The 27,221-nt window shown below is 44.0% G+C and overlaps 3 protein-coding genes across 12 annotated transcripts; 2 read left to right on the top strand and 1 right to left on the bottom strand.

Annotated features, from left to right (window-relative positions):
- Nucleotides 1-23: 23 nt before the first annotated feature.
- Nucleotides 24-2,541, bottom strand: Rsph4a (Radial spoke head protein 4a). Its single transcript, XM_001360839.4, has 4 exons — nt 2,148-2,541; nt 1,898-2,090; nt 909-1,836; nt 24-826 (listed from the first exon to the last, which is right to left on the bottom strand). The coding sequence occupies exons 1-4, from the start codon at nt 2,456-2,458 to the stop codon at nt 117-119; spliced, it is 2,142 nt and encodes a 713-aa protein (XP_001360876.3). The 5' UTR covers nt 2,459-2,541; the 3' UTR covers nt 24-116.
- A 108-nt stretch (nt 2,542-2,649) lies between these two features.
- Nucleotides 2,650-5,125, top strand: LOC4804295 (synaptic vesicle 2-related protein). Of its 3 annotated transcripts, XM_001360838.4 has the most exons (10): nt 2,650-2,832; nt 2,890-2,976; nt 3,038-3,151; nt 3,219-3,475; nt 3,533-3,657; nt 3,719-3,782; nt 3,842-3,967; nt 4,021-4,092; nt 4,153-4,547; nt 4,615-5,125. In XM_001360838.4, exons 3-10 carry the CDS (start codon nt 3,046-3,048, stop codon nt 4,898-4,900), a joined length of 1,431 nt encoding a protein of 476 aa, XP_001360875.2. In that variant the 5' UTR covers nt 2,650-2,832; nt 2,890-2,976; nt 3,038-3,045; the 3' UTR covers nt 4,901-5,125. The 3 variants fall into 3 exon arrangements, with proteins under 3 accessions (XP_001360875.2, XP_033234107.1, XP_033234108.1); XM_033378216.1 differs by having other exon boundaries at nt 2,650-2,976; XM_033378217.1 differs by lacking the exon at nt 3,842-3,967 and having other exon boundaries at nt 2,650-2,976.
- A 724-nt stretch (nt 5,126-5,849) lies between these two features.
- Nucleotides 5,850-26,599, top strand: Obsc (Obscurin). 8 transcript variants are annotated; one of them, XM_033378213.1, is made up of 37 exons: nt 5,850-6,241; nt 8,746-8,867; nt 8,976-9,107; nt 9,167-9,337; nt 9,396-9,561; nt 10,998-11,090; nt 11,250-13,257; nt 13,881-14,186; nt 14,242-14,484; nt 14,553-14,688; nt 14,758-14,942; nt 15,008-15,568; nt 15,634-16,494; nt 16,555-16,660; nt 16,717-16,898; nt 17,074-17,148; nt 18,000-18,166; nt 18,232-18,346; nt 18,413-18,652; nt 18,715-19,083; nt 19,147-19,403; nt 19,464-19,675; nt 19,730-19,869; nt 19,933-20,125; nt 20,181-21,173; nt 21,232-21,533; nt 21,591-21,772; nt 21,836-22,005; nt 22,064-22,204; nt 22,273-22,458; nt 22,527-22,764; nt 22,840-23,421; nt 23,497-24,197; nt 24,262-24,394; nt 24,459-26,110; nt 26,200-26,305; nt 26,375-26,599. In XM_033378213.1, the coding sequence occupies exons 1-37, from the start codon at nt 6,233-6,235 to the stop codon at nt 26,513-26,515; spliced, it is 12,576 nt and encodes a 4,191-aa protein (XP_033234104.1). In that variant the 5' UTR covers nt 5,850-6,232; the 3' UTR covers nt 26,516-26,599. The 8 variants fall into 8 exon arrangements, with proteins under 8 accessions (XP_033234104.1, XP_033234105.1, XP_033234106.1 ...); XM_033378214.1 differs by having other exon boundaries at nt 13,884-14,186; nt 26,375-26,515; XM_015184306.2 differs by having other exon boundaries at nt 5,851-6,241; nt 11,250-12,393; nt 13,884-14,186; nt 26,375-26,515.
- Nucleotides 26,600-27,221: the final 622 nt, after the last annotated feature.

Here is a 27,221-nt window from a genome sequence, read left to right as displayed (position 1 = left end):
ACAAAGCGAAAGAGTCGAGTCAATGCTAGTTATTGTAATCACAATACATTTTATTTCAATACATAATAAACAAGAAACATTGAATTTAACATATTTTCGCCTCAGTGGGCTATGTACTAATCATCTTCAGAGTGTTCAGCGGAATCGTCGTCTTCATCGTCATATTCTTCGATTGCTTCCCCAAGAGAAGCGGGCTTCTTTTGCTTGCTGAGGAGCCATTCGCGATAGGCAGCCTCCTCTTCAACAGTCGGATCACTGGCCTCGATGAAGTCTTCTGCCCCATGGGTATACTCTTCCTGCACCATGGGTAAGTGATTGAACGGCATGTTGCGCGCATAATACTTATGCCCCCAGCCCAGATATATTGATTCGCAAATGTGTTCAAATATGAATGTGTGAGCACCTGGCCACACATTCGATTGCATGATGAGGACACGTTCCTTTTGATTGGTGTACTTGCTGGTTTGGCGTATCAGCCACGGCACTGCAACTTCCGGGCTCATGTCGTTGGCGCACGAGGACAAAATACTGGGTCCTGTTTCCGGTTGATTAAAACCGTCAATCATGCCTTCTTCTTCGCCTTCTTCCTCATCCTCGACCTCTTCTTCCTCTTCCACCTCCTCTTCCATTTCTTCTAAAAGTCGCATTTTCAGGTAGAGAGCTAGGGCCTTCTCGCGTTCTTTTTGGGCTTTTTCCTCATCAAACCATACGACGCGGCCTTGGTTTAGTATATTCGATCGGACGTGGACCCATGCCACTGGAGTGGACAAGGATCCCAGCGGTTCAGCTTCATATTTTTCATTTTTTAGAAGCATAACGTCGTTATCTGTAAATTGATAAGTTTCCAACAGGATAATTGGAGAATGAAAATATGGGGCTTAAAACCCATTTGAATACTCGTTATTTACCTTCAATCTGGTCGTCTTCGCCTTCGTTTACGCTTTCGTCTTCTTCCTCCTCCTCCTCTTCTTCACCTTCATCGAGATCATTGCCCTCAAACATACGCTTCTCCTTTTTAGTCATACGCCTGTAATAGCCTATGGGGGCGATGTAAGTACCAGCAGTAATGCGGCCGATCAAGGCGCGCAGATAATGCTTTTCTTTTCCCGGAAAACATGGATACGATATAACATCCGATTCTAGATCGCCAGTGAGAAACTTCTTAATTTGCCGGGAGACGACCACCTGGCGGGGCGTCACAATGGGTAGCTCAATCCAATCATCGTATAAGGAATTCACCACAAAGTATGAATAGCGATTGCAACCAACTCCGATGTACTCTGGTGGTATATCGTAGAACTCAATTTCCTCAACCAGCGGGACATCTGGAGCTTTTGGCTTCATGATCTCTAGTTCTTCAATGGGGTAATTTTCCCAACCGTAGACTCCTGGAGTGAGCTCTGGACCAATGTGCGGCGGTAATGGTTTCTCCTCTCTGTCGTGCCGCATCTTGAGCGGCAGCTGCTTCTCCCGCAGCTCGTCCGCCATCATCGCCATACGCGATTGTATTTCCTCGCGAGTGAGCGTAGCCTCCACAATATAGTAGGAAGCCTTCAACCCATTAATGCAGCCCCAAAAGCGGCACTGCATTATGGAGGGATGTGTCTGCAATCGGTTCATGGCGCAAGCCAACTGGAAGATGTCATCATTGCTTATGCTGAAGCCGCACTGATTCCAGTAAAACTGCAATTGCTGAACGCGTTCGTTGAATGTAACGAACAGACGCATGGAATCGTCGATGACGATCCTAAGCTCTTCGTCGTCGATTGCTTTTCCATCTTCGCCATATAAATCTTCTGCTCCTGCCAAGTCTTCGCCCTCATTGCTGTAGGGGAGCTACCAGGACCATTAAGCATTAAAACATAGCCAACTTTGTGCTTAAATAAATCGTAAGTACCTGCATTGATTGGAGAATCTGCCTTGCGACCCTGAAGGTGCGAACTTCGTCAAATATTCCATTGGGAGGAAAACGCTCGGGCAAATGAAATTTCTGTTCGCGTACATTTCTGCTGAATTCCTCAAAAAAATCAATCACATTCGGAGGACGTTCATCGATAACCCGCTTGATAATGTCGCTCAAGTGATCAAATCTGTTTCAAAGACAAATAGGGATATAGAAAATACTTACAGTCATAATTAGTACTCACAAGTTATCGCCACTTAATGTGCTGTACTGCTGCATTATAGCCTTGGCCACATTCAGTTCATAGTCAATATTTGGAGGCTCTTTAACTAGGGCTTTGTTGAAATGGCAATCGGAGTCGAATGCACCCATCGATATGGTTGTCGTGGAGGACGATGATGTCGAGGTAATTATCTGCGAGCATTGTGGCGACGTTTCCTGCTCAACAATAATCTTATCTGGTTTTTTCTTCTTGGTAACACAAGGTGGTGGTAGCCCAAAATCAGAGCTGGATGTTGAGTCGAATGAGAAATTTTGGCAGGAATTGTTATCCATCGTAGAATTATTATTTTATTTGATACTTGTTATTCGTAGACTTGAAAAAACTGTGTGTTGTATGCCTTGTGGGCGCTAGATATGTGAATGAGGAATTCAAAATAACAGCCAACATTGTTCATAATTTTCATTTGAATTTTTCAGTCGATTTTCACGCAGTCTATCGATATCAGCCAGTCGTTGCCTTTTAACAGAGTTATGGGAGTTGCTTGCAATGTGTTTGTGTGTTGTTACCTGTTGTTTACCTTACATCTGATTCTCTCCTCTCTGTTTGGTGTTTGGAAAAAAGAAAGTGCTTAAGAAAGTTTCGATGTGCTGATAGTAGTAGTACTTGCAGAAACATTTCAAATGTTTAGTAATTTAATTAGCATTTTGTAAATTAATTCCGCGAAGAATCTTTTCCCAAATTCTTAAGCAACTTTCTTTGACAGACTTCCCAATAAAGGTAGCAAATAGATCGGATCGATCGGTTGCTTTTCAGAACAGGGAGGGGCTGCGCTGGTGCTGCTGGCCTCCAGGTGAGCGGATCCATTATTCGGTTAAACGGATGTGCTTAAATTATATATTTTAATTACACAGCCTACAACATGTATTATCTTAACGAACCAACTCTTCCCTCGACGGAAAACTACGCCCAAAGAGAAGCACACGCATCCAACTTAGAGCTAAAGACTGTGTCCATTAACCCCGATGGTACGTAACGAATCCCAACTAAACATTCAAGATAATTGAGATTTTTTTGCTGCAATCACTTTACTAGATACCTACACGGTTCAGCAAGCTATTAATGCATTCGGATTTGGATGGTTTCATGTGAAGTTGTCCCTGTTAGTGGGGCTCTGCTGGATGGCGGACTCCATGGAGATGGCTATTCTGAGCATAATCGGTCCGGCATTGTTCTGCGAGTGGAACGTAACCAAGTTCCAGCAGGCTTCTGTGACAACAATTGTGTTTTTGGGAATGATGATCAGCTCTACTTTTTGGACGCAGCTGAGCAACAGATATGGCCGTAAATCGGTGAGATTCGACCTAGTCCTTAATAGTCTTAAATGAAATCAGTAAATATCTTTGCAGGCACTTACATTGTTTGGAGTATTATTAGTTTTATATAGCATTCTAAGCTCAGTTGCCCCCAGCTATGCTTGGCTTTTAACGCTGAGAGGGCTCGTTGGGTTCACCATCGGATGCGTACCGCAATCGTGAGTATAGCCTTGGCGTAAAAATTGAACTCTTCCATTCTCCAATAAATGTACTTTGTAGTGTGACGTTGTATGCAGAGTTTCTGCCCACCAAGCACAAAGGGAAGTGCGTTGTCCTAATGGATGTAAGTGCTCTAGAGTTCGTTAACTAACATTGGATATAGCTTAGTTTTATATTTACTAGTGCTTCTGGGCGTTGGGAGCGTGCTTCGAAGTGGTCTTGGCCTTGGTTATATATCCCTACTTTGGATGGCGAGGGCTTTTGGGATTGTCGGCGACCCCGCTATTAATTTTCACACTGCTGTCCCCGGTATTTAAATGGATTATCTGTTAACATCAAAGAAATATATTAAAAACTTTTAGTGGCTTAGCGAATCAGCTCGATATCACTCAAATAATGGACGTAATGATAAAGCTCTAAAGGTTCTGGAGCAGGTAAGGATAAAGTCATGCATATAGTCATGTAAATCCTAATGTATAATTTGATTTTCTTAGATAGCTCAAAATAATAAGCGTCATATGCTTATTGGTCGATTGATTGCCGATCAAGAGCCCAACTCCACCGAGAGCTTCAGGTCGCTTCTGAGTCCTAGCCTGTATCGGACCACTCTGTTGTTATGGTTTATATGGCTAGCTTCGGCATTCTGCTATTACGGATTGGTGCTTGTTACCACAGAACTGCTGGTTGCCAGAAACAAGGAAAGATATCCCAATGAGTGCGTTACATTTATGACTTCAGATTTCATGGACTTACTCTGGATCACCCTGTCGGAGTTTCCCGGCATACTGTTGACAATTAAAGTGATTAAACTGTTCGGAAAGAGGAAAACAATTGTCTTACAATACTTAGTGCTTGTCTTCTGTACATTCGTGTTAACGACAGTCTCGAGGTAATGTCTCAAATTGTCATTTGATACTAGTACATACATATATAATATTAACTTGTTCGTCTTCCAGTCGATTCTCCACTTCAGTGACTCTCTTCATTGCCAGAGGAGCGATTTCCGGAATATTCCAAGCGATATATGTCTACACTCCGGAAATATATCCTGCTGCCCTCAGATCTATAGGTGTCTCTGGATGCTCTGTGCTGGCCCGACTCGGCGCCATGCTTACCCCATTCGTGGCCCAAGTGCTGATGGAGACCTCCAGAGTACAAGCCGTATCTATCTATGGATTCGTTGGATTCCTCGCAGCCATCGCCTGCGCTTTTCTGCCTCGTGAAAGTGTGGGATATCACTAGTTGTGTGGCGGAATGAAGGGAAAATTCATATTACACATGTTCTAAATGTAATGTCCGATGCCTACCCAAAACGATTTCCAACCAGATCTAAAGCATTTGCCTAGTTTTGGGCTTATGTGCTATAATGGCTAGCAAAACTAGTTTCTTGGTTGTTGAAAAACTAAAATAAGTTTTCTTATTTTCAGTATTTTCAATACAGTAACGGAGCTTTAAAGTGCATTGCAACAAAACGATGATTATTTTCAAGAGAAATGTAGCTTTTTTCTTACATTCAGTTGTAAGATACTAGAAATCGCCCTTTACCGCAAAGATTGAACGCATTCTTTTCAGTTGGTGTTCCTAGTCGGTGTGCTAGGATAGCTGGAAATTAGGGGATGAATCATCTAAAACTGAGAGAAAAAGCTCAAGAATTTCTCTATGAGATTTGATCAAATGATGATCTTGCTCTAGGTTTCTAAGCTTTTGCAGTACCCTTTGGGACCAGATGGTTCTATATTCAGTATTCGGAATAATTAGACTCGGATGCTTAGCCCCCCCTTACACATCACGTCCAATAGTCATCCAAACTACAATACACATATATTTTATAATTCATCCTGTGTTTATTACAAAATGTAAACATAATATAAATCTCTAAATTATATGTTTATAAAACTGATTTATACATGTATGTATGTATGTATGTATGTATGTATGTATGTATGTATATACAGTACGAGTGTGGCATGCGAGGGAAGGGTGGTGTGGCAATATACATGCATATGCACATATATTAATACATAGTAGCGTGTGACAGCTATAAACTTTTAGAACGTGTGTGTTTGTATTTAAGTAGATGAGAATCTAAGCACATATGTAGCTATGCATGCGAGGTGCATGTGCATTATTTTTAAATTCTGAAACGATTTTTTCGAGGAGAGCTTTTGTTGTGATCAGCAAATATCGATCAGTCGTACAGTTGTCGGGATGCAGTTAAAATCATTGGTATCTGCACGCGGCGGCTGGCTTTTCTCTCGCGACTACAGTCTATAGGGAAATCTAATATACTACGCTGCATGCCCATGCCCGCATCCGAACCGATCGAATATTGCGAACATATTATGACAAACGAATTCCGGTGCACACAGCCGAATATAAACAACCAACCGATCATCGATTTACGGGGCTAGAGCATGTCCAAAAACCCTGTGCAAATAAATCGAAACGAATTTTTGAGCTGCCTGCAGTAATAAGTTATGCAATACACATCCACATCCCCATCCACAGAAGTGCAAACATTTATGTAGAGTGTGAAGTGAATCGAGTGATAGCCAGTCAATCAGATCCAAAACCATGGATAACGTAAGTCATGCGTGCCCGTAAACATACAACATTAATTCGTGCGAGATATGAACATGTGCCAAAAATTACTTATTAATACATTTGTGCAACGCAACCTACATACACACATATACAAATACATACACTGAGAGTATATACACATACACTTGCTCGCATATCTCTGCGTACACTTAGAAAATGAATACATTTTCATGTTTAGTTGCGGATAACTACTAATATAAGGCACTTGGGGCAACGATTTTTTTTAATAATATTCTTTGCTTATTTCTAAAACTATCTACATTTGTTTTTTATTCAATAAAACAAACTTAATAGGAAAAAAAAATCATTAAAAAAAACATAAGACAAATTTGACACCTCAAAAGTCTGCGTACACTTCAACAATTCTGCGTACACGACTAAAATTCTAAGTTGTTAATATTTTGTGGGATCTTCCTATCGTTTTAAAACATCTGCCAGACGTCCAGGCATTGAGTCAACCAAATTCCTGGTGTCCTCGGCAGTTATTTTGCCCCATTCCTCCAGGATAACTTCCTTCAACATGTTTTTAGAGCTTATGGTGTGCTTACGAATCCTGCGATCGAGTAAATCCCATAGATGTTCTATGGGATACAGGTCTGGGGACTAAGGAGGCGATCGAAGCTCATTTTGTACATTGTAAAGCAAACAGAGCTTAACATTGTGGGCAGTATGCGTCGGATCATTGTCCTGTTGGCAGCAAAAGTCGTCTTCAAGCTGTAATTTTTGGACACTCTGCTGAAGGATTTCTTTCAGAATTTGAATATAGGCTTTGTGGTCCATTGTGGATTCTATAAAAATGAGATTTCCAACACCATTGGCCTCCATACAACCCCACACCATTACACCACCACTTCCATGTTTTACAGTCGGTAGTAAATGTTCTTTGTCCATGGCTGTTCCGCTTTTCCTCCAAAAAATTTTCTTGTCTTTTATGCCCTTGCTCTCATCTGAAAAAATAACCCTTTTCCAGAAGCTGGGAACCTTGAAATGTGCTCATTGGCGAAATCCATACGCTTTTTCCTATTGACCCCAAATACATACGGCTTCCTACGAGCATCTCGGCCATGATACCCCACCTTTTTCCAAGTGCGTCGGACAGTTTCTTCAGATATAACTTTGGAGAAGCCTATATTCAAATTCTGAAAGAAATCCTTCAGCAGAGTGTCCAAAAATTACAGCTTGAAGACGACTTTTGCTGCCAACAGGACAATGATCCGACGCATACTGCCCACAATGTTAAGCTCTGTTTGCTTTACAATGTACAAAATGAGCTTCGATCGCCTCCTTAGTCCCCAGACCTGTATCCCATAGAACATCTATGGGATTTACTCGATCGCAGGATTCGTAAGCACACCATAAGCTCTAAAAACATGTTGAAGGAAGTTATCCTGGAGGAATGGGGCAAAATAACTGCCGAGGACACCAGGAATTTGGTTGACTCAATGCCTGGACGTCTGGCAGATGTTTTAAAACGATAGGAAGATCCCACAAAATATTAACAACTTAGAATTTTAGTCGTGTACGCAGAATTGTTGAAGTGTACGCAGACTTTTGAGGTGTCAAATTTGTCTTATGTTTTTTTTAATGATTTTTTTTTCCTATTAAGTTTGTTTTATTGAATAAAAAACAAATGTAGATAGTTTTAGAAATAAGCAAAGAATATTATTAAAAAAAATCGTTGCCCCAAGTGCCTTATATTAGTAGTTATCCGCAACTAAACATGAAAATGTATTCATTTTCTCAGTGTACGCAGAGATATGCGAGCAAGTGTATGTATATAGAGCACTATTACTGTGAGACAATCGATAGGATTTGAATTCGAACGCGTTCTTTGGATTAAACTTGAGCTCTTTTCGAATAGATCATACGAAAATAAATCCCTATAAGTGCTAAAATCCCTTTACCTGATCGCTGAGAAAAGTTTCTTTTTCTAATGGTAAATATTTCAGTGATACATACACATTTAATCAATAAATTGTTTCAAAAAGTGCATCCAGACTAGCAAAGTTCACAAGTGTAATATTCGACTCCGGGAAACTCCGAGTTTATGTGCGAAAGGGTATCGAATCGATCGGAAACCCTACTAACGAGAGGACACTGTGCTGCCGTGCAATCAGCTGATGTCGATCGTATCAAGCTTTGCACTCAGTAAAATTGAAAAGCGGAATAAATAGACGAGCCATGCTCGCCTGTCTATGTCAACGCAAAATAGACTTTCAGCTAACGAGCTAATTTTTGCACAGAGGCACTTCTTTTCTCGTACACGCAGTAGTACATGTTATGAGGCCAGATCCGATAAATCTGAACAAACGGAAAGCTTTCCCGCTCTTCAATACAAAGATATACGCTGCGCGCAGTACTTATCGTAATCGTACATCGAAGCATTGTTTAACTCTCCGTTGTGGTTCTTCTTCTTGTACTTGAAGAATACTACACATAGTGTTTTTGCATATTTATTGTACAAAATGTAATCAACTCAACAGGTTCCAGACATTGTGTTCGTGAGCCGGGATTATCAGGCTCAAACGTTGGCCGCTGACGAGATCAGTGTTTCCCGTGGAGACCTCGTCGAACTATTGAGTACAAAAGCCGCTGAAAAATCAAGGTACGTTGCACTAACCAAAGATTGTTTAAAGATTGGAATGACAATCTCATTCAGAAGTTTTAAAAGCGATGGCGATTTGTTGTTGAGGCTTTTGTTTCCCCCTTTCAGATGCTTTGTGAGAATGTTCGATAGTGGCGATGCCCCCAAGGAAGGTTGGGTACCAATTGAAATACTAGAATTTAATCCAAACATGAACAACTCGAATGGTAAAGAAACCGGCGATGCGGAGTTTAAAAAGCAGTAAGCGTCAAGAGCTAAAGATCTACTGCTCTCTGGATCATTATTCTGGCTATTTGCAGGACCATCCTAAGGGAGCTGGTAGAAACCGAGGAAGAATTTTCCAGGGATCTGCTCCACGTAGTGGAAAAATACATTAAAGGCATTGATAAACCGGTAGTCCCCAGATCAGTGAGAGACAACAAGGATGTCATATTCTGCAACTTTCTGCACATTGCGGAATTTCATAATAAGTATGTTTATCCAGGGTCGATTCGATCAGAGAAGAATATCGTACATTTACCATTTCAGTGTACTCAAGGAAGGACTTAAGTGCTACAGTAATCAGCCGAATATGGTGGCCAAAACCTTTCTACGCCTGGAGAGGGACTTTGACAAGCATGTGGAGTACTGCCAGAACGAGCCATTGGCCCAGGAGTACCTGAGCTCCGACCCTGAAGCAAGCAAATACTTTCAAGTAAGTATCCTTAACACAAGCGATTCGAAATCGGCATCTACAAAGGCCCGAGTCTGATTTGGGGGTGTGCGCGGGTATATGTAGGTTCCGTGCCCCATAGATCATTTTTAATGTCGATAATGCTTTCGTTTCATCTGTTCCGTTCCTGGCAAGCTTCTGGCCAAAACGAATATCTTTGACTTTTATTTGTGTAATTATTGGTTGAATTCAAGCTGCGCTGCCCCAAACGTGGGATCGTCTACACATATTATGCGTGTGGGTATGGTGTGTGGTATGTGCGAGAATATCAGTTCGGTTTATTTTTAAAGGCAGACGCTTTCCATCCTAAAGCTTTCGCAGTTTTCAGTTGATTCCGAGTGGTGTTGGCGGTCGTGTCGTGCTAATTATTCCTATACGTAATCGTTTCGCTTTAGGTACTTGAAGTTATACTATTGTCATAAATGAGACCCACAAAGTTATTGCTATCGGCCTATATATCTTCAATTGAAACTCTTTAAATATATGTTGAACAACTTTTACCCATCAAAAATCGATTTGAAATCGGCCAGCTTTCGATACAAGTGTGAAAAGTGGAAGGAAGAAGGAAAAAAATATTTGAAATCAATTTGTTAATATTTGTGACGTTTTCCCGTTATGCAACATTATTTCCCCGACATTTTACTGTGCACGATAATACTTCTGTACATATATATTTAAAGATACATTAATACGTACATATATATTTATAAATATATATGTATGCACATATGCGAAGACTTTTTCCCAGCACACATATTTGACCTCACATCTAAAAGTATTCAAATATATACGGGACAAGCAAATATATTGTAACATTGACTTTAAAGAGATCGTGTCTACTCGTAATTGGTTCAGCAGTGAATATTCGTGGTCTTGTGAATATGAAGAGTGAATAAAAAACACCCAAGTCTATGACAGAGTGGATCTTTCTAAACATCATTCACATCTTTCGCGACTAGTATTCAGATATTGAGTATACATACATATTCATATTCGTATGGTACATACATCTGACTATGTCTTTCCAAACCGAAAATCATTCACGCACACATATTCATTTTTGCAACAAGTGATAAATTTTTAAACATCGTTCCAAAAATAACCCATGGCGAGAGAGATAGAGAACATTTTGTTTTAAATGTATAAGTGAATATTCAATGCTCACGGGAACGGGGTAGGAGAGGGGGACGGGGACTGGGACTGGCGCAAATCCAAACGGATGCAGAAAACTATCAAATCCGCAAATATCAACAAATATTATTATTCCATTTTTCAATACACTCGATTTTTCATAGAGTACATATTGTACGAGTATCTATGAGTCTTTTACATCTCAAAATGTTCTAGAACACTATAATTTGAAGATTATCGCTAGAAGGTCTCATTTCATTAATGTATAACCTTTTCATGTCTTGCAGGAACTTTCAAAACAACTTGGGGACGATAAATCTCTTTCGGAACATCTTAAGCTCCCCATCCAACGGATAAACGACTATCAACTTCTGTTCAAGGTTTGGACATGCCCATACATATAGTACCTATAATTTTTTAGTGGTACTCTGCAATCTTTTACTTTACTTTACCTTAAAATAACATGCAAGCAAATCTTAACTATTACCATTAATCATCATGCTTCATGCTAAGACTACTATAAATGTTTGTTTTCGCAGGACTTCATTAAATACTCACAAAGCTTGAAAGAGAATGTTAAAGATTTGGAGCGGGCCCTAGAGTTAATGCTTAGTGTGCCGGGTAGAGCATATGACAACAGATTTCTTTCTAGCATCGAGGGCTGTCGCGGCAACATCTACAAATTGGGGCGCCTGTTGCTGCATGAGTGGTGCACTTTGATTGATAAGGACGGCAAGGCGCACGAGCGCTACTGCTTTCTGTTCAAGTCAAGAATATTAGTAACCAAGGTGCGCAAAATATCAGAGAGCAGATCCGTATTTATTTTGCAAAACATCGTCAAGCTTCCTCTCTGTAATGTCGAGCACAAAGCCGACGAGAAGCAGATTCTTATAAGCCTGAAAGCCCCGGACGCAAACTCAATCTTTCCGATTAACATTAGGCCCCACGGCGAAGAGGCTACCCTGACCTGGTTCAAAGAGATTTCCTCGTACGTCAACCAAGACGTTACACTGCAAGAGCACAACGCAGATGATCTGAAAGTAGACTCCTCCCAAGTAGTTGCCGAAAGTGAGCTGCTCCTGCACCTGCCTCAACGCGCAGAGGCGCATGATCCAAGTTCCAGTATTCGTCCCTCCGATGTTGCTGAGAACTACTTCCTGAGCAAGGAGACCAAAGAGCGACTGCAGCTCGAGCAGCAGGAACTGCTGAAGCTTGAGCAGGAGTCCATCGAGCTGTACAAGAAACAGCACGACCGGCAATATTCTTCAAAGACAACTGCCGAAAAGCATACCAAGGTCGAGTCCAAGGCAGTTCAAATTTCTAGCTCGCAGTCGCACTCTACTTCGGAAGTTCATACCAAGACTGGAGCCATCAGAGAAGAGTCCATTTCTAGGGCCGCAGAGACTACTCCACCGGCTCCGCCCGTCAAAAAGGTTGCACCCCCACCGCAGCCCAAACCGGAGGTTGTCTTAGCTCCAGAATCGGCTTCACATTCCAAGGGAGTCGAAACATCGCCACAAGTCGAACCAGTGATCGAGCCTGTGGCTGCCACCAGTTCAATTGCAAGGCAAGAAATACACGAGATCATATCTGTATCTGAGAGAACTGAGTCAACTGCAATCGAATCAGTTGTTCTGAAAGAAGAATCTACCACCGAAACCAGTCAGATTGATATATTAGCTGGTAAGCGCCCCGAAGAGGCAAAGCCTAATACTTCACAATATTCGATTCCAAAAATCCAAGTATACAATCCAGTAGAAAACGATAACACTGTTGTAACTAAGCACAGACCCATAGAGCTCAAAGATATCGTTGGCTACAGCGAATCCCTTCAGGATAGCGACACTGCGCCGAGGGGTTCGCAGGGCCGACAGGGATACACTGCTAATATAACCGATAATGCTTCATTAACCATTTGGAATAACAGACTTACCAATATCGCCAACGACAGGAGCGGCGCTAATCAATTCCTGCAGCAGACAGGGCCGCCTCCGCCTCCTATTCCGCCTCATTTCACACGAATGCCCGGCTTCTTCCAACCGCTTCCGCTCATTTCGTACGAAACTACCATTGAGATACTAATTGTCAAAGCCCGCCCACCTTCACCGCCTCCGCCGCCGCCGCCAACCATTAAGCGCCTTCTAGTCCATACTGAGAGTCTAGAGCAGAAGACACAGAACTTCTTTGAAGGCATCTACGACGTATCCTCGTCGGACACCTCGCTTCGCAATGCCAAGCAGAAGATGCGGAGCATTAAGAATACGGTTCTCAAATCGAAGGACTCCACTAATTACGCTCAGGATACTGTACAAAAGGCCAAAGCACGCGACTTCTTGCATATATTTACCCCACCCGTTAAAAAAAGACCCATTTATGAGATTGTCGAGGAGCCCGTTAACATTTATGAGCTTGAACGCGATTATACTGAGTCTATTGCTGACGATTTCAGAGAGCCAAGTGCAGATTTTGAAGCCAGAGGCCAAAGCGTCGGTGGCATGGATGATTATTATTCTGGCTACTCAGTGGCTTCCAAACGGCGCTATGAAAGTAAGTTCCAGAAAGTTCCGTTCCAGCTAAAATATATTTATTTACGAATACTCGTGCCTAAAAGTAATTTGTGTGACTATCGATCGTTGGGATGCCTTTGTTAAATGTTAATAAAAGTAAAAAAAAATGTAAAGTATAGGTTGCGTTTGAAACGTTTTACGTTCTATTCTTCCAGCAATACAATTAAGAAAGTTTCATGTACTTTTACGTGAGTTTCGTGCGTTGTTTTAATCAAAGTCTTAATTTTATAGGTACATCATTTGTGGCACGTCTTTCATTCAAATCTCTGTAGAGTTACAAACGTTCCGTTCCACGTAAATAACTGTGTTTAAAAACAACCATTTCAATGTTCAGATCAAATACACAGACTCTGCTTGTTTAATTAACAATTTATTCGTGTCTACCTTCACAATCCTCCATTGAATCCCACATACTCGTATATCCAATCCTTGTCAGTTTTCCAATTGGTTGCAAGTCAATTCAGATTTTAAAGAAAAACGATGCAAAAATATATGTACTAATCTTTGACGAGTGTGTGCAAATATTTTTCATTGTCTTAAATTGATAATTGATATCGTATTAAAATATACTTTTCCATACTTTCCCTGCTTCGATCTCGAAAGCAGCATCCTCCAGAACTCGGGACTACGATAGAGGTACTTCGTATGACAGCACTGCCGAGAAGCACTATGGAGTAAGTTCCAGACGCGATCGTAGCTCCGTTGACAAGGTTGAGGCACGCTCATCCCTCCTGGCCACAGGCCGCACAGAGAGCCGCGCCGAGAGCCGAGCTGAGAGCCGGGCTTCCTATTCAGTGGCCGAATCGCGATCTGGCATCCGGTCTGCTTCCCGTCAACTAGAGGATCGACCACTACGCTCTGTCGACAAGCCTGTTGTCGTAAAGATGCTAAAGAGCGTCCAGGTGGACAGTAAGTACTCTCACACATAAGTGCCTCCGGCTGCAATGCAATGTATGATTTCCAGTTGGAGAGACCGCGCATTTTGAGATCCAGTTCAAGGACCAGCCCGGACTGGTGACCTGGCTAAAGGATAACAAGCCCCTGGAAGATCGTTTGGCTGATCGAGTTATTCAGACTAGTGCTCCAATGAATTCGTACCGGTTGGACATCAAGAACTGCAGTGAGAGCGATGCGGGAACCTACACCATTCGCGCTCAATCCGCGTCCGAAACGACCACTTTATCGGCGCAACTGGCTGTGGGCCAAGGTACGTGTTTGGCACATTCAAAATATGAAGATTTGTTCATTAATTTCACACTTTTCTTCCGCCCACAGCACCTGGCCATGATGAGACTAAAACCAATGTGGCGCCAGCATTTTTGGTTAGCTTGAAGGATGCTGAAATGATTGAGAACACTCTATTCCGCTTCATGATCAAAATCAAAGGCGATCCCAAGCCCAGGGTTAAGTTGTAAGTAGGAAAAGAAAGCCTTAGAATAAAAAGGGCATTTATGTTATATTTGATTTCAATTCCCTTCAGCTACAAGGATCAGGTGGAAATCCTGGAAGTCAACGATCGCATTCAGATAATCAGAGACAAGGACTATTTGGGATTCTATGAGCTGGTCATCGCCGACGTCCAGAAAACTGACAGTGGAACCTACACTTGCAAGGCCTCGAATAAGTATGGCGATGCTAGCTGTGAAGCTGTAGCAACTACAGTGGGTAAGGACTTCTATTCGATGAGAAATTCGAATGTGCCTAACTTTATACAAATATTTGGCATATAGAGGACAGGAATCCGTTCGGTGCGCTCAGTGGACAAATTCTGCCAGCCGGGGAGAGGCCCGTGTTCGCTTGGAAGCGAAACGGAGAGGAGTTCGATCCCGAGGAACGGTTCAAAGTACTCTTCGGCGAGGACGAGGACTCGCTGGCTCTGGTCTTCCAGCACGTAAAGCCGGAGGATGCCGGCATCTACACTTGTGTGGCTCAAACATCAACTGGAAATATCTCCTGCAGCGCCGAGCTGTCGGTTCAGGGCGCCATTCAGACCCTGAACAGGGAGCCTGAGAAGCCCACACTAGTGATCGAGCACCGCGAGGCCAACACGAGCATCGGTGGAACGGCCATCCTGGAACTGCAGTGCAAGGGCTTCCCCAAGCCAGCCGTGCTCTTCAAGCACGAGGGCGAGGTCGTCGAGGTGGATGACCGCCATAAGTTCATGTACGAGGACGAGGAGAGCATGTCGCTCATTATAAAGAACATCAACACCGCTGATGCCGGAGAGTACACCATTGAGGCTGTGAATGAACTGGGCCATGATGAGTCGACGATTAATCTAGTCGTAAAAGGTAATACTGCAACACAATTATCTAAGATCTGAATCAGGATATAACCTCTTACTTTGCGCTCGTAGCTCCACCGAAGATAAAGAAGATTAAGGACATCACTTGCTCGGCTGGAGAGACAATCAAAATGGAAATCGAAGTGGAAGGCTTCCCTCAGCCAGCCGTGATTGTGACTAACAATGCGAAGGATGTGAGCAGTGAGAAAAACGTGAAGATCACATCGAGCTCCGTTGGAAAGAGCGTGGAGAAGGTTGTTGTCGAAATTTCGGACATAAAGCTAGCCCAAGCGGGCAACTACTCGATTAGGGCCACCAACGATATCAGCCAGACGTCCGAGTACTGGAGTTGCACCGTCAAATCCAAGCCAGTGATAGTCAAGGCCTTCGAGAGCGAGTACATACACGGGGAAAAGGAGAACGTGCAGATGACAGTCCGGATAGATGCCTACCCCGAAGCCAAGCTTATCTGGTACCACGATGAAACCGAGATCAAGCTAACAGACTCGAAGTACAGCGTGAGCACCGATGGCAATGCCTATACTCTGAAGATAACTGGCGCCACCCGCGTCGATGCTGGCAAATATACGGTCAAGGCCACAAATGAGCACGGGTCGGCGACCAGCTCCACGCAGCTGCTGATCAAGTGCTCCCCGGAATTCACCAAGAAGATGAAAAACATTACCGTAGCGGAAGGCGACTCTAATGTGGAGCTTGTAGTGGGTGTCGATGCCTATCCCCGTCCACACGTCAAGTGGTACATTGACGGCATCGAGATCGACGAGAAGAGGAACGAGTTCCGTCATGTGGAGGAGGGCAACGACTTCAAATTGGTTTTGAATAAGGCGGCAACCAATATGCAAGGAACATACTGCTGCAAAATAATGAACGACTACGGAAAACTGGAAGACAATTGCGTTGTGACCGTCAACTGTAAGTGTCAATCAAAACTGCTTGATTTCCCTGCCTAATCTTTATCTTTTCGAACTCAAGGCAAGCCCAAGGTGAAGCGGGGTCTTAAGAACATTGAAGTACAGGAAGGAAAATCCTTTACATTAGAGGTCGAAGTGTACAGCGAGCCAGAGGCGAATATTAAATGGTATGCATTTGATATATTTTGTGGTTGCGAACACTCAACACTTGTCTTGTGTTTAGGTTCAAAGACGGCCATGAAATCTATGAAGATGCACGCATTAAGATTTCCCGCGATTCGCAGCGCATTGAAAACTATTACCTTACTCTGAATCTGGCTAAAACTGAAGACTCGGGTACTTACGAGGTCAAGGCAGCCAACTTTATTGGCGAGACGACATCCACCTGCAAGGTCGTTGTTTTAAGTAAGTTTTCCAAGACATAACAGATGCAAGGCCTATTATTTCTCTCTATATTATTCCATTGGGGAAACGACTCGTAAATCTAGGGCGTAGAACTGGTGAAAATTGTCTCATAGCGGTTTCTTTTTTGAAATTACATTTGAAATATCCTAATCTTCAATATGCAATTTCGATACAGCAAGCGACACTATGTCTCTGGAACAAACAGTGACTAAAACTATGATTGCGACGACTGAACAGCCTGAAGAAGGGGGTAAACCACAAACATTTTCAATACATCAACTAAAGACCATAATCTAATACTACTTGCACTTGTACATATTTGGAAAATGCATATGGATGTGAATGAATAATTGGTCTAGTCGTAATCTCAGTACCAACAAATTAACATCGAACACGATCAAACATCTTCTAAGCATACAACATTAACATAATTTCATCATTACAACTGTACAAAGAGAAATACTAATTCAGAAGACTATTAACTCTAATCTGTATAAAACGCGAATTTCTGTGTGCATCGTGCTAAGGAAATGATTGGAAAACTTACAAAAATGCACGAGCATCAAATGAGAACGCACGACTGAATCGAATTCGAATCATACATACTATACTGAACTTTTTATTCAGTGTTCGAGTAATAGTACGAGTAAAACCTAAAAATAGTTTGTAAGAACTAGTCTATAAGGCTGATGATTTTTTTGAATGTCTCTTTATATGTACATATGCACTGCTTTAGGGGTGATATCATTTTGATCACTTGTATATGTCTCTCTTCAAAATATTCAAATGTGGATCTTCTGGATTTTTTCGCAAACAATTCAGAGCTCCAGCACAGGAAGATCTCCATCATCATCGTTCTGGAACTGAAACAAACACTTTTTAATATATTTATTTCTCTATTTTATTGGATATGTGGGGTCTTTCATTACTTTCAGTGATATAATTCTGAAAGATTACAATCCAACTTTATAAATAAACGCTGCACTGCAAACACTAACCATACAATTCGATATTATCGAATCTCTGTACAGATATAAAATAGTAGCATTTAAGTTCAGCATCCAGCAGATCCACGAGTACTGATGGCTCCTTACTTTGTAGCTGTTCCTGAGATCCTCCACGTGGACGTCTTCCAGACGCACAGTTTCGAGAGTGTTCCACTCAAATATGAGGTCATCGCCACGGGCATACCCAAGCCGGAAGCGATATGGTATCACGATGGGAAACCGATTACATCCGATAAGCATACGGCGATTACGGTGGATGGGGTTTGTTTCAAATGAATGCCAATCTGTGTTGATATATGGTTGTAAACCTATAAACCGTATTCCAGGATCATTATAAGCTGGAGGTGCAGTCCCTAGATCTTGTCGATGCTGGAGAGTACAAGGTGGTTGTGCAAAACAAATGTGGCGAGAAGTCGCATCAAGGAGATCTGTCTCTCTCAGGTATGATAATCTATTCGAATATCTGTCGTTTTCATAATAATTATTCTTTTATTCGTGCGTTTAAAGGTGTGGCTGAATATCGCAAGCCGATACTTACCCAGGGATCGGGCCTGAAGGACATAAAAGTGAACAAGGGAGATAAGGTTTCTGAGCCGGTCATATTCACAGCCGATCCCGCACCCGAAATCGTGTGGCTCAAGGACGGCCAGCCAGTGAAGGAGAGCAATAACCTCAAGCTAAAGGTGGAAAAGAAAGAGCTTGAGCATGGTCTGCAGCAATATACTTGCACGCTGAATATTTTGGAAGGTATTGTGGTAAAAATTATTATTTGAAGTTAGAAAACTATATATCTATTTGTTTGAGTACAGCTGATATAAAAGACTCGGGACGATATGAGTTGAAGGTAAAGAACAAGTACGGAGAGCTGGCCACAAGCGGATGGATCGATGTTCTGGCCAAGCCAGAGATTTCCGGATTGGAAGACCGCAAGTGCATGCCCGGCGACACAATCTGCTTCGAGGCCGTGGTGCTCGCCAACCCGAAGCCGAAGGTATCCTGGACCAGGGGGAATGAGAACCTTTGCAACAACGAGAACTGTGAGGTGATCGCCGACGTGGATGCCGATAAGTACCGACTCGTCTTCCAGGCGGTGTCCCCAAGTGAATCCTCGAAATACACCATTACGGCGGTCAACAGTGAGGGAAGGTCCAGTGTTGACTTCAACTTGTCTGTCCTTGGTAGGTATATTTTCCTTGGTGTTACTCTTCACTGCTACAACTTAATATTCAAATATTTTTCAGTGGAGAAGCCCACATTCATTGTCCAGCCTGAGAGCCAGAGCATTCACGATTACAGGCCTGTTTCCACTAAGGTTTTGGTGCACGGTGTCCCCCTGCCAACCCTTGAGTGGTTAAAGGACGACAAGCCGATTAATTACGAAGCCATCAACAAGCCCCATAAGGACAAGCTCTACAAAAAAGAGGACACCAAGAAAGGATCCGATCAAATCGAAGGTGTATTCGATATAAAAACATTCAGGGAAAACGATGTTGGAACGGTAAAACATCCATAAGAAATCAGTATAAAAAGTATAGTAACTGGAGTGTTTTTCTATTAGTATACCTGTGTGGCCACCAATGAAATCGGAGTGACAAAGGCACCCTTCAAGCTGGCTCTGCTTTCCCTGGCACCAAGCTTTGTCAAGAAGTTGGACAATGCCCTGGACGTGCTGCAGGGCGAACCCCTAGTGCTGGAGTGCACCGTGGATGGAAGTCCTCTGCCCACTGTCCAATGGCTAAAGGACGGCGAAGAAGTTAAGCCCAGCGAAAGGTATGCCACGAGCACGAACACCCAATGATATACCACTTATGCCTCTCTTTTCAGTGTGAAGATTTCCACCAGCCCAGAGGGTTTGGTCAAATTGGAGATCAATCACTGCGAACCCAACGATTCTGGGGCCTACAAATTAATCATATCCAATCCGCATGGACAGAAGGTGGCCCTGTGTGCGGTAGCTGTTAAACGTGTGTATTGCATCCACTATTCTTTACCCACTGATATTTGCATTAGAATCCTTTAAAATACAGCTGAGGAGGTGCAGCCGAGGTTTACTAAACCAATTGCCAACCAAACTGTTGTCGTGGGTGAACCCCTGAAGCTGGAGGCTGAAGTGTACGGTTTCCCAGCTCCTGAGGTTAAATGGTACAAGGACGGCATGTTGCTTCGTCCTAGTCCGGAGATTAACTTTATCAACAATCCCAATGGAAAAATTGGACTGATGTAAGGCTTGATATATTACTGGAAATACGAATTACATGTATTACCTAATGTTTAGCATTGATGCCGCACAACCGCAAGATGCCGGAGTCTATAAATGTCTGATAATCAACAAGGGCGGAGAGATGGAGGGCGTTTCCAAGGTGGAAATCGTGCCCAAGGAGTCCAAGCCTGCATTTGTGGCCGAGCTTCAGGACTCGTCGAGCATCGAAGGTTTCCCTGTCAAAATGGACATCAAGGTGATTGGCAACCCGAAACCAAAACTGAAATGGTTCCACAACGGCCACGAAATCCTGCCAGACCCCAAGCACATTGCGATTGTGGAGAATCCAGACAACAGCACGAGCCTAATCATAGAGAAAACCGTTCCCGGCGACTCTGGACTATACGAGGTGATAGCTCAAAACTGTGAGGGCTCCACTGCGTCCAAGGCCAAGCTCTATGTGGCTCCAAAAGCAGACGAAACGGCCACTGAAGAAGCGCCCCAGTTTGTTTCGGCTCTCCGGGATGTCAATGCCGACGAGGGTCAAGAGCTGGTTCTATCTGCGCCGTTCATTGCAAACCCAATGCCCGAGGTGATCTGGACCAAGGATGGAGTCACGCTCACTCCCAGCGAGCGTCTGCTGATGACCTGCGACGGCAAACACATCGGACTGAGCATAAAGCCAGCCGAGGCTGCCGATTCGGGCAACTACACGTGCCTGCTGGCCAATCCCTTGGGCGAGGACTCATCCGCCTGCAACGCGAATGTCAGGAAAGTGTACAAGCCGCCAGTGTTCACCCAAAAGATCTCCGATCAACAGCAGGTGTTTGGAAATAACGCCAAGATCCCGGTGACTGTATCCGGAGTTCCCTATCCAGATCTGGTGTGGTACTTCCAGGACAAGCCCATTCCCAAGTCGGACAAGTATAGCATCAAGAACGATGGCGATCATCACATGCTAATTGTCAACAACTGCGAAAAGGGTGACCAAGGAGTCTACAAATGCATCGCCAGCAACAGGGAGGGCAAAGACATAACCCAAGGACGTCTGGATATTGTCAATGAAATGTGAGTATCCTTATATCCTTAAGATCTTTTCTGATTCAATTCGATCCACTCATCGCAGCAAGAAGCATTCGCGTTCAGAGCCCCCAGTATTTCTCAAGAAGATTGGCGACTGCGACATCTACGAGGGCATGATAGCCAAGTTCACAGCCTGTGCCACGGGATATCCAGAGCCAGAGGTCGAGTGGTTTAAAAACGATCAGAGGCTCTTCCCTTCAGATAGGTTCCTGATTGACGTCGAGCCGAACGGACTCCTGCGGCTGACAATAAAAAATGTCACCGAGTCCGATGTGGGACGTTATTCTTGCCGCATTTTCAATCCATATGGAGATGATATTTGCCACGCGGAACTGTTCTACGACTGTAGGTACAGGTGCTCTCGCTTGGGCTCAGATTATTCTAAGATTATTGATGTTGCAGCCTTGGATAGCCAGCAGAAGCCACTGGAAGATCAATACACCGATTTCAAGAAGTACAAAAAGTCCGGAGCTCCTCCACCATTGTCAGACGGTCCAATTATATCTCGTATGACAGACCGGGGATTGCTCCTGTCGTGGAACCCTTCGGTCCCTCTGACGCCACGTTATCCCATCACATATCAGGTAAATGATGATAAAACTCTAACTTAACCTCAATTAATAGTGACGTCACTTGGAACGTAATAGATTGAAATGATGGACCTACCTGAAGGAGACTGGCGTACCCTTCGAACTGGAGTACGCAGCTGTGCCTGTGACATCCGTAATCTGGAGCCATTTAGAGACTATAGATTTAGGATACGAGTGGAAAATAAGTTCGGCGTGAGCGATCCTAGTCCTTACACTCAAACCTACAGGTGAGCAGAGGACGCTTTTAAAGCATACACATTTATAAACTAAATTGTTCTGTTCTAGGCAAAAACTGGTGCCAGAGCCACCAAAAACGTACACCTACCTGCCACCAGGCACGGACTTCAGACCGGAGACTTCGCCCTACTTCCCCAAGGACTTTGATATTGAAAGGCCGCCACATGACGGATTAGCCCAGTCTCCTCAGTAATTTAATAGCATGGCTAAATCATACAGAATACGCCCATCAACATTGCTTTATTTTTGCCATACAGATTCCTGCTTCGCGAGAACGACATTAGTTACGGAGTGAAAGGCCACAACACGGAGCTTATGTGGTTCGTTTATGGTTATCCGAAACCAAAGATGACCTACTACTTCGATGACATGATTATCGAGTCGGGTGGCAGATTCGATCAGAGCTACACCCGAAATGGACAGGCCACGCTTTTCATAAACAAGTGAGCCGTAACCCACTATACTTCCAAGATATTTATTACCGTATATATATGTGATTTTATACCCGTAGTATGCTGGACCGCGATGTGGGTTGGTATGAGGCGGTCGCCACGAACGAGCACGGTGAAGCTAGACAGCGAGTGAGATTGGAAATTGCCGAGCATCCACGGTTCTTGAAACGGCCGGATGAAACCTTCATAATGTCCCGCAAAAACGGAAGAATCGAGGCCAAACTGGTGGGCATTCCCTTGCCAGAGGTTCATTGGTATAAGGACTGGAAGCCAATCGCAGAATCATCTCGCATCAAGGTAAATATTTTTATCGGATTCGATTTTCCTACGGCAGGGCATTGACAGTTTTGCTTATTGTTCTTCTGAGACCAGATTAGCTCCTATGACCCAGACATCTACGTTCTGTCCATACACGATTCGATCATCAAGGATGGCGGACTATATTCGATTAGTGCCAGGAACATTGCTGGCTCCATTAGCACCTCGGTAACCGTGCACATTGAGGAGAACGAGGATCAGTACATCTACAAGACGTACGGCAGACATCCGTATGTGCGATCCAAGCAGCTGCGCTACCAGGACAAGTACGATATTGGCGATGAGCTTGGACGCGGCACTCAGGGCATTACTTATCATGCTGTCGAGCGTGCTACCGGTGATAACTATGCTGCAAAAATCATGTACGGTAGGCCAGAGCTGCGGCCCTTCATGCTGAACGAACTGGAGATGATGAACACGTTCAATCACAAGCACTTGATTCGTCCCTACGATGCCTACGACACTGACCGCAGCGTGACTCTTATTATGGAGCTGGCGGCGGGAGGCGAGCTGGTCAGGGACAATTTACTCAGACGCGATTACTACACAGAGCGAGATATAGCCAATTATGTCAGACAAACCCTTTGGGGTCTCGAGCATATGCATGAAATGGGAGTGGGCCACATGGGTCTCACGGTAAGCGAGTGAAAATGTGTCGACGCCTGGAAGCAAACTCTAATCTGTAATCTTTCTAAATATTCTTAATTACAGATCAAGGACCTGCTCATTTCGGTGGTCGGCAGTGATTACATTAAGGTATCGGACTTTGGCTTGTCGAGGAAAATCAACAAGCACAACCTATCGACACTGGATTATGGCATGCCAGAGTTTGTTTCGCCCGAAGTGGTTAATAAGGAAGGCGTGAACTACTCCCACGACATGTGGACCGTGGGCTTGATCACCTACGTACTGCTTAGTGGCCATAATCCGTTCCTGGGCATAGATGATAGGGAGACCTTGACCAAGATTCGAGAAGGCCGCTGGGACTTCAAGGACGAGCTGTGGACTCACATCTCTGATGATGGCCGTGACTTTATCAGCCGTCTGCTTCTCTACAGCCCAGAGGAGCGAATGGATGTGAAGACAGCTCTCAAGCATCCATGGTTCTTTATGCTCGATCGCCAGGCCTCCGACCATGACTATCAAATTCGAACCGATCGTTTGAGGAACTACTACGATCACTTCAGGGACTGGTATGCCAATGCATCTTGCAAGAACTACTTCCGCAGACGTCGTTTGAGTGGCTGCTTCCAACATCCATCGAAAATGGTATATCCCCCCGGTCACGTTTATACCCCGGAGGCGACACCAGAGCCTTTGCCAGAGCCACGCAAGAGAGCGAAGCGCGAGGAAGTTGTTTCGAAATACTTGCATCCCGACTACGAGCTAGGCCTGATTCAATCGGAAAGCCAGTAAGTATAAGCCAGTATAAAATCCAATAAATCGTTTCAATTCTCTTACTGTGTATGTTCCCAGTTACCAGTATGGTCCCGATACATATTTACTGCAACTGCGGGATGTAAACTTCCCCGTGAGATTGCGTGAATACATGAAGGTGGCCCATAGGCGATCCCCATCGTTTGCACTAAATGATTCTGTGGATTGGACGGTAAGTACACTAGCCTACTTAATTACTCGTGGTATCTAGGTTAACTCCTATACATCCTTTCCAGCTGCCTGTGATCCGCGAACGACGTCGGTTCACCGATATTATGGATGAGGAAATCGACGACGAACGCACGCGCAGTCGCATCAGCATGTATGCGGCCAATGATTCCTACTCCATCAGGCGCCTGCGCACGGAGCTGGGCCCACGTCTGGATGAGTACACTGAAGCCGAGGCCATGATAGAGACCCAGCGCGAGGGCTATCCACCCTTCTTCCGGGAGAAGCCGCAGACGATTGCAATAACCGAGAACCAGCCCAGTCATATCCATTGCTTTGCAGTCGGCGATCCCAAGCCGTGCGTCCAGTGGTTTAAGAACGACATGGTTCTGTCTGAGAGCAAGCGCATCAAAATCTCAGTCGATGAGGATGGTCGCTCCATTCTGCGATTTGAGCCAGCCACCCACTTCGATGTTGGTGTCTACAAGGTGGTGGCTAGGAACAAGGTGGGCCAAACTGTGGCCAGATGCCGCATCGTGGTGGCCACTCTCCCAGATGCACCAGACTCACCCGAAATCTCTGCCAGCAGTGGCACGGAGATTCTCCTCAGATGGAAACAGCCCCGTGACGATGGCCACTCTACGGTCCTGTGCTACAGTCTGCAGTACAAGCTCAGCAACTGCGATGCCTGGACCACGGTGGCCGACAATATCGATCACGAATTCTACCTATTGCACGATTTGAAGCCAAACACAAGCTACCAGTTCAGGCTGGCCTCTAAAAATCGCATTGGCTGGAGTGAAATGGGAATCCCTGTGGCCGCAACCACCGTGGGCCAGGACGCCCCCAAGATCCACATCACCAAGGCAATGAAGCATTTACAACAGCTCACCGAGAATGGTCATCAGGTGATACCCGAAGAAGAGCGCGTCCACACCGACTATCACTGCGAACGAGAGCCCCCCAATTGGGTCACCGATTCGTCCGTGAGCGACAAGTACAGTTTCATCTCGGAGATAGCGCGCGGGGAGTTCAGCACCATTGTGAAAGGAATTCAAAAGTCCACCGACACAGTGGTGGTGGCCAAGATTCTCGAAGTGACCGATGAAAACGAGGACTCGGTTGTGGCCGAGTTTGACAACTTCAAGACGTTGCGGCATGAACGCATACCCGCACTCTTCAGTGCCTACAAGCCATTGAACGTGCCCATAGCCATATTCGTGATGGAGAAGCTCCAGGGAGCCGACGTCCTCACCTACTTCAGCAGCCGTCACGAGTACTCCGAGCAAATGGTGGCCAGCGTTGTTACCCAGCTGCTGGACGCCCTGCAATATCTGCACTGGCGTGGATATTGCCATCTCAATATACAGCCCGACAACGTGGTAATGGCCTCGGTTCGCTCGATTCAAGTCAAATTGGTGGACTTCGGTGCGGCCAAGAAGGTGAATAAGTTGGGCGTCAAGGTTACACCATGCGGCTCGCTGGACTTCCAGCCGCCAGAGATGATCAACGACGAGCCAATATTCCCTCAGAGTGACATTTGGTCTGTTGGTGCACTGACATACTTGCTCTTATCCGGATGCAGCCCATTCCGCGGAAACGACGAATACGAAACGAAGCAGAATATTTCCTTTGTGCGATATAGATTCGAAAATCTGTTCAGGGAAGTTACCCCAGAGGCAACACGATTTATTATGCTCTTGTTTAAGCGTCATCCTACGTAAGTACACCAGAAATACACGATTATATTTATTGAGCATTTATAAAATGCAATTCATTTCATTTTACACATTTCATTAATCATTTCAGCAAACGGCCATACACAGAAGATTGCCTGGAGCATAGATGGCTCATGTCCTCTGATTATATGGTTAGAAAACGAGAGCGCGCTATATTCTTGGGTAATCGTCTGAAGGTAATGCCCGATCGATCCTATGCCAATAAATGGATTGAAATTGATTATTCATTTCTCTTTTAAAATCAGTCTTTCTGCGATGAATACCATGACCTCAAAAACGCCACAGCTACATCATCCAAAGTCCTCAATACGGTTTCCGGTGGACCTACACCAACTCAACTGCTTCGATCGAATAGCATCCAAGAGGAACTGCTCACAACATTTTAGTCAATTAGTTCCGACGTACGCATAAGAGAATGTTGTTTTTATTTCTTGTATATATGGAATATAAATAATTATACAACATCCAAAGTTCTATATATATAAATATATTATCTGGTTAATTAAAAAAATTCTGATTTTAATTGCTTGAATTTTTGTTTACAATGTTGGACTTCTAAACGCCCACACGCCTGCCGACTCATCGCGGCACTCCCACGTTCTCCCCTCCATAAACCCATAAACGCGAATAACGGCCATAAATGAATAGATATAGCTTTTTCACCGAGTCAAAAATAGATAAAGGTCATCAGGTGTTTCACAGAGCACAGAATGTGTAAACATTTATGACCGCAATGCATTTTGGTCATTTCGGAATTAAAGCTTTCCGCTCCGCCGTACATAAAATCAGAATAAAGGGCATTTTACTGTCGAGTCGAAACACTCGGCTGCCACAGCTTCATTAATTGTTTGATAAAGGCCAATTTGTGTGCGCACACACATATGTATGCATGTATTTTTAGGTGCGTATGTATGTATGTATTTATATTTAATAAAAATCGGTGCACTTGAACTCATGAATCGATTCAATAAAATCATCTCTGAAGAAAAGCTCCTGTTTTCAAAGCTGTTAAAAGCTTTCTTATCACTCTATTGATTAAATTTTTCCAAGAAGCTGAAACTCAGAAGTAAGTGGCAGATACAACACGGAAAT

This window comes from Drosophila pseudoobscura, chromosome 3 (genome assembly GCF_009870125.1).
Source record: "Drosophila pseudoobscura strain MV-25-SWS-2005 chromosome 3, UCI_Dpse_MV25, whole genome shotgun sequence".
Lineage (NCBI taxonomy): Eukaryota > Metazoa > Arthropoda > Insecta > Diptera > Drosophilidae > Drosophila > Drosophila pseudoobscura.
This window is presented reverse-complemented; position numbering and strand designations above follow the sequence as displayed.

What these genes read in the sequence shown, in the direction of transcription:
- Rsph4a (XM_001360839.4), bottom strand. Translation starts at nt 2,458, where the DNA reads ATGGATAACAATTCCTGCCAAAATTTCTCATTCGACTCAACATCCAGC. An exon ending in ACATTAAGTGGCGATAACTT is followed by an intron (nt 2,091 to 2,147) that starts GTGAGTACTAAT and finishes TCTTTGAAACAG; the next exon opens with ATTTGATCACTTGAGCGACA. An exon ending in CGAAGACGACCAGATTGAAG is followed by an intron (nt 827 to 908) that starts GTAAATAACGAG and finishes ATCAATTTACAG; the next exon opens with ATAACGACGTTATGCTTCTA.
- LOC4804295 (XM_001360838.4), top strand. Translation starts at nt 3,046, where the DNA reads ATGTATTATCTTAACGAACCAACTCTTCCCTCGACGGAAAACTACGCC. An exon ending in AGTGCGTTGTCCTAATGGAT is followed by an intron (nt 3,783 to 3,841) that starts GTAAGTGCTCTA and finishes TATATTTACTAG; the next exon opens with TGCTTCTGGGCGTTGGGAGC. An exon ending in TTTTCACACTGCTGTCCCCG is followed by an intron (nt 3,968 to 4,020) that starts GTATTTAAATGG and finishes AAAAACTTTTAG; the next exon opens with TGGCTTAGCGAATCAGCTCG.
- Obsc (XM_033378213.1), top strand. An exon ending in TGGGCCACATGGGTCTCACG is followed by an intron (nt 23,422 to 23,496) that starts GTAAGCGAGTGA and finishes TCTTAATTACAG; the next exon opens with ATCAAGGACCTGCTCATTTC. An exon ending in TTGTTTAAGCGTCATCCTAC is followed by an intron (nt 26,111 to 26,199) that starts GTAAGTACACCA and finishes TAATCATTTCAG; the next exon opens with CAAACGGCCATACACAGAAG.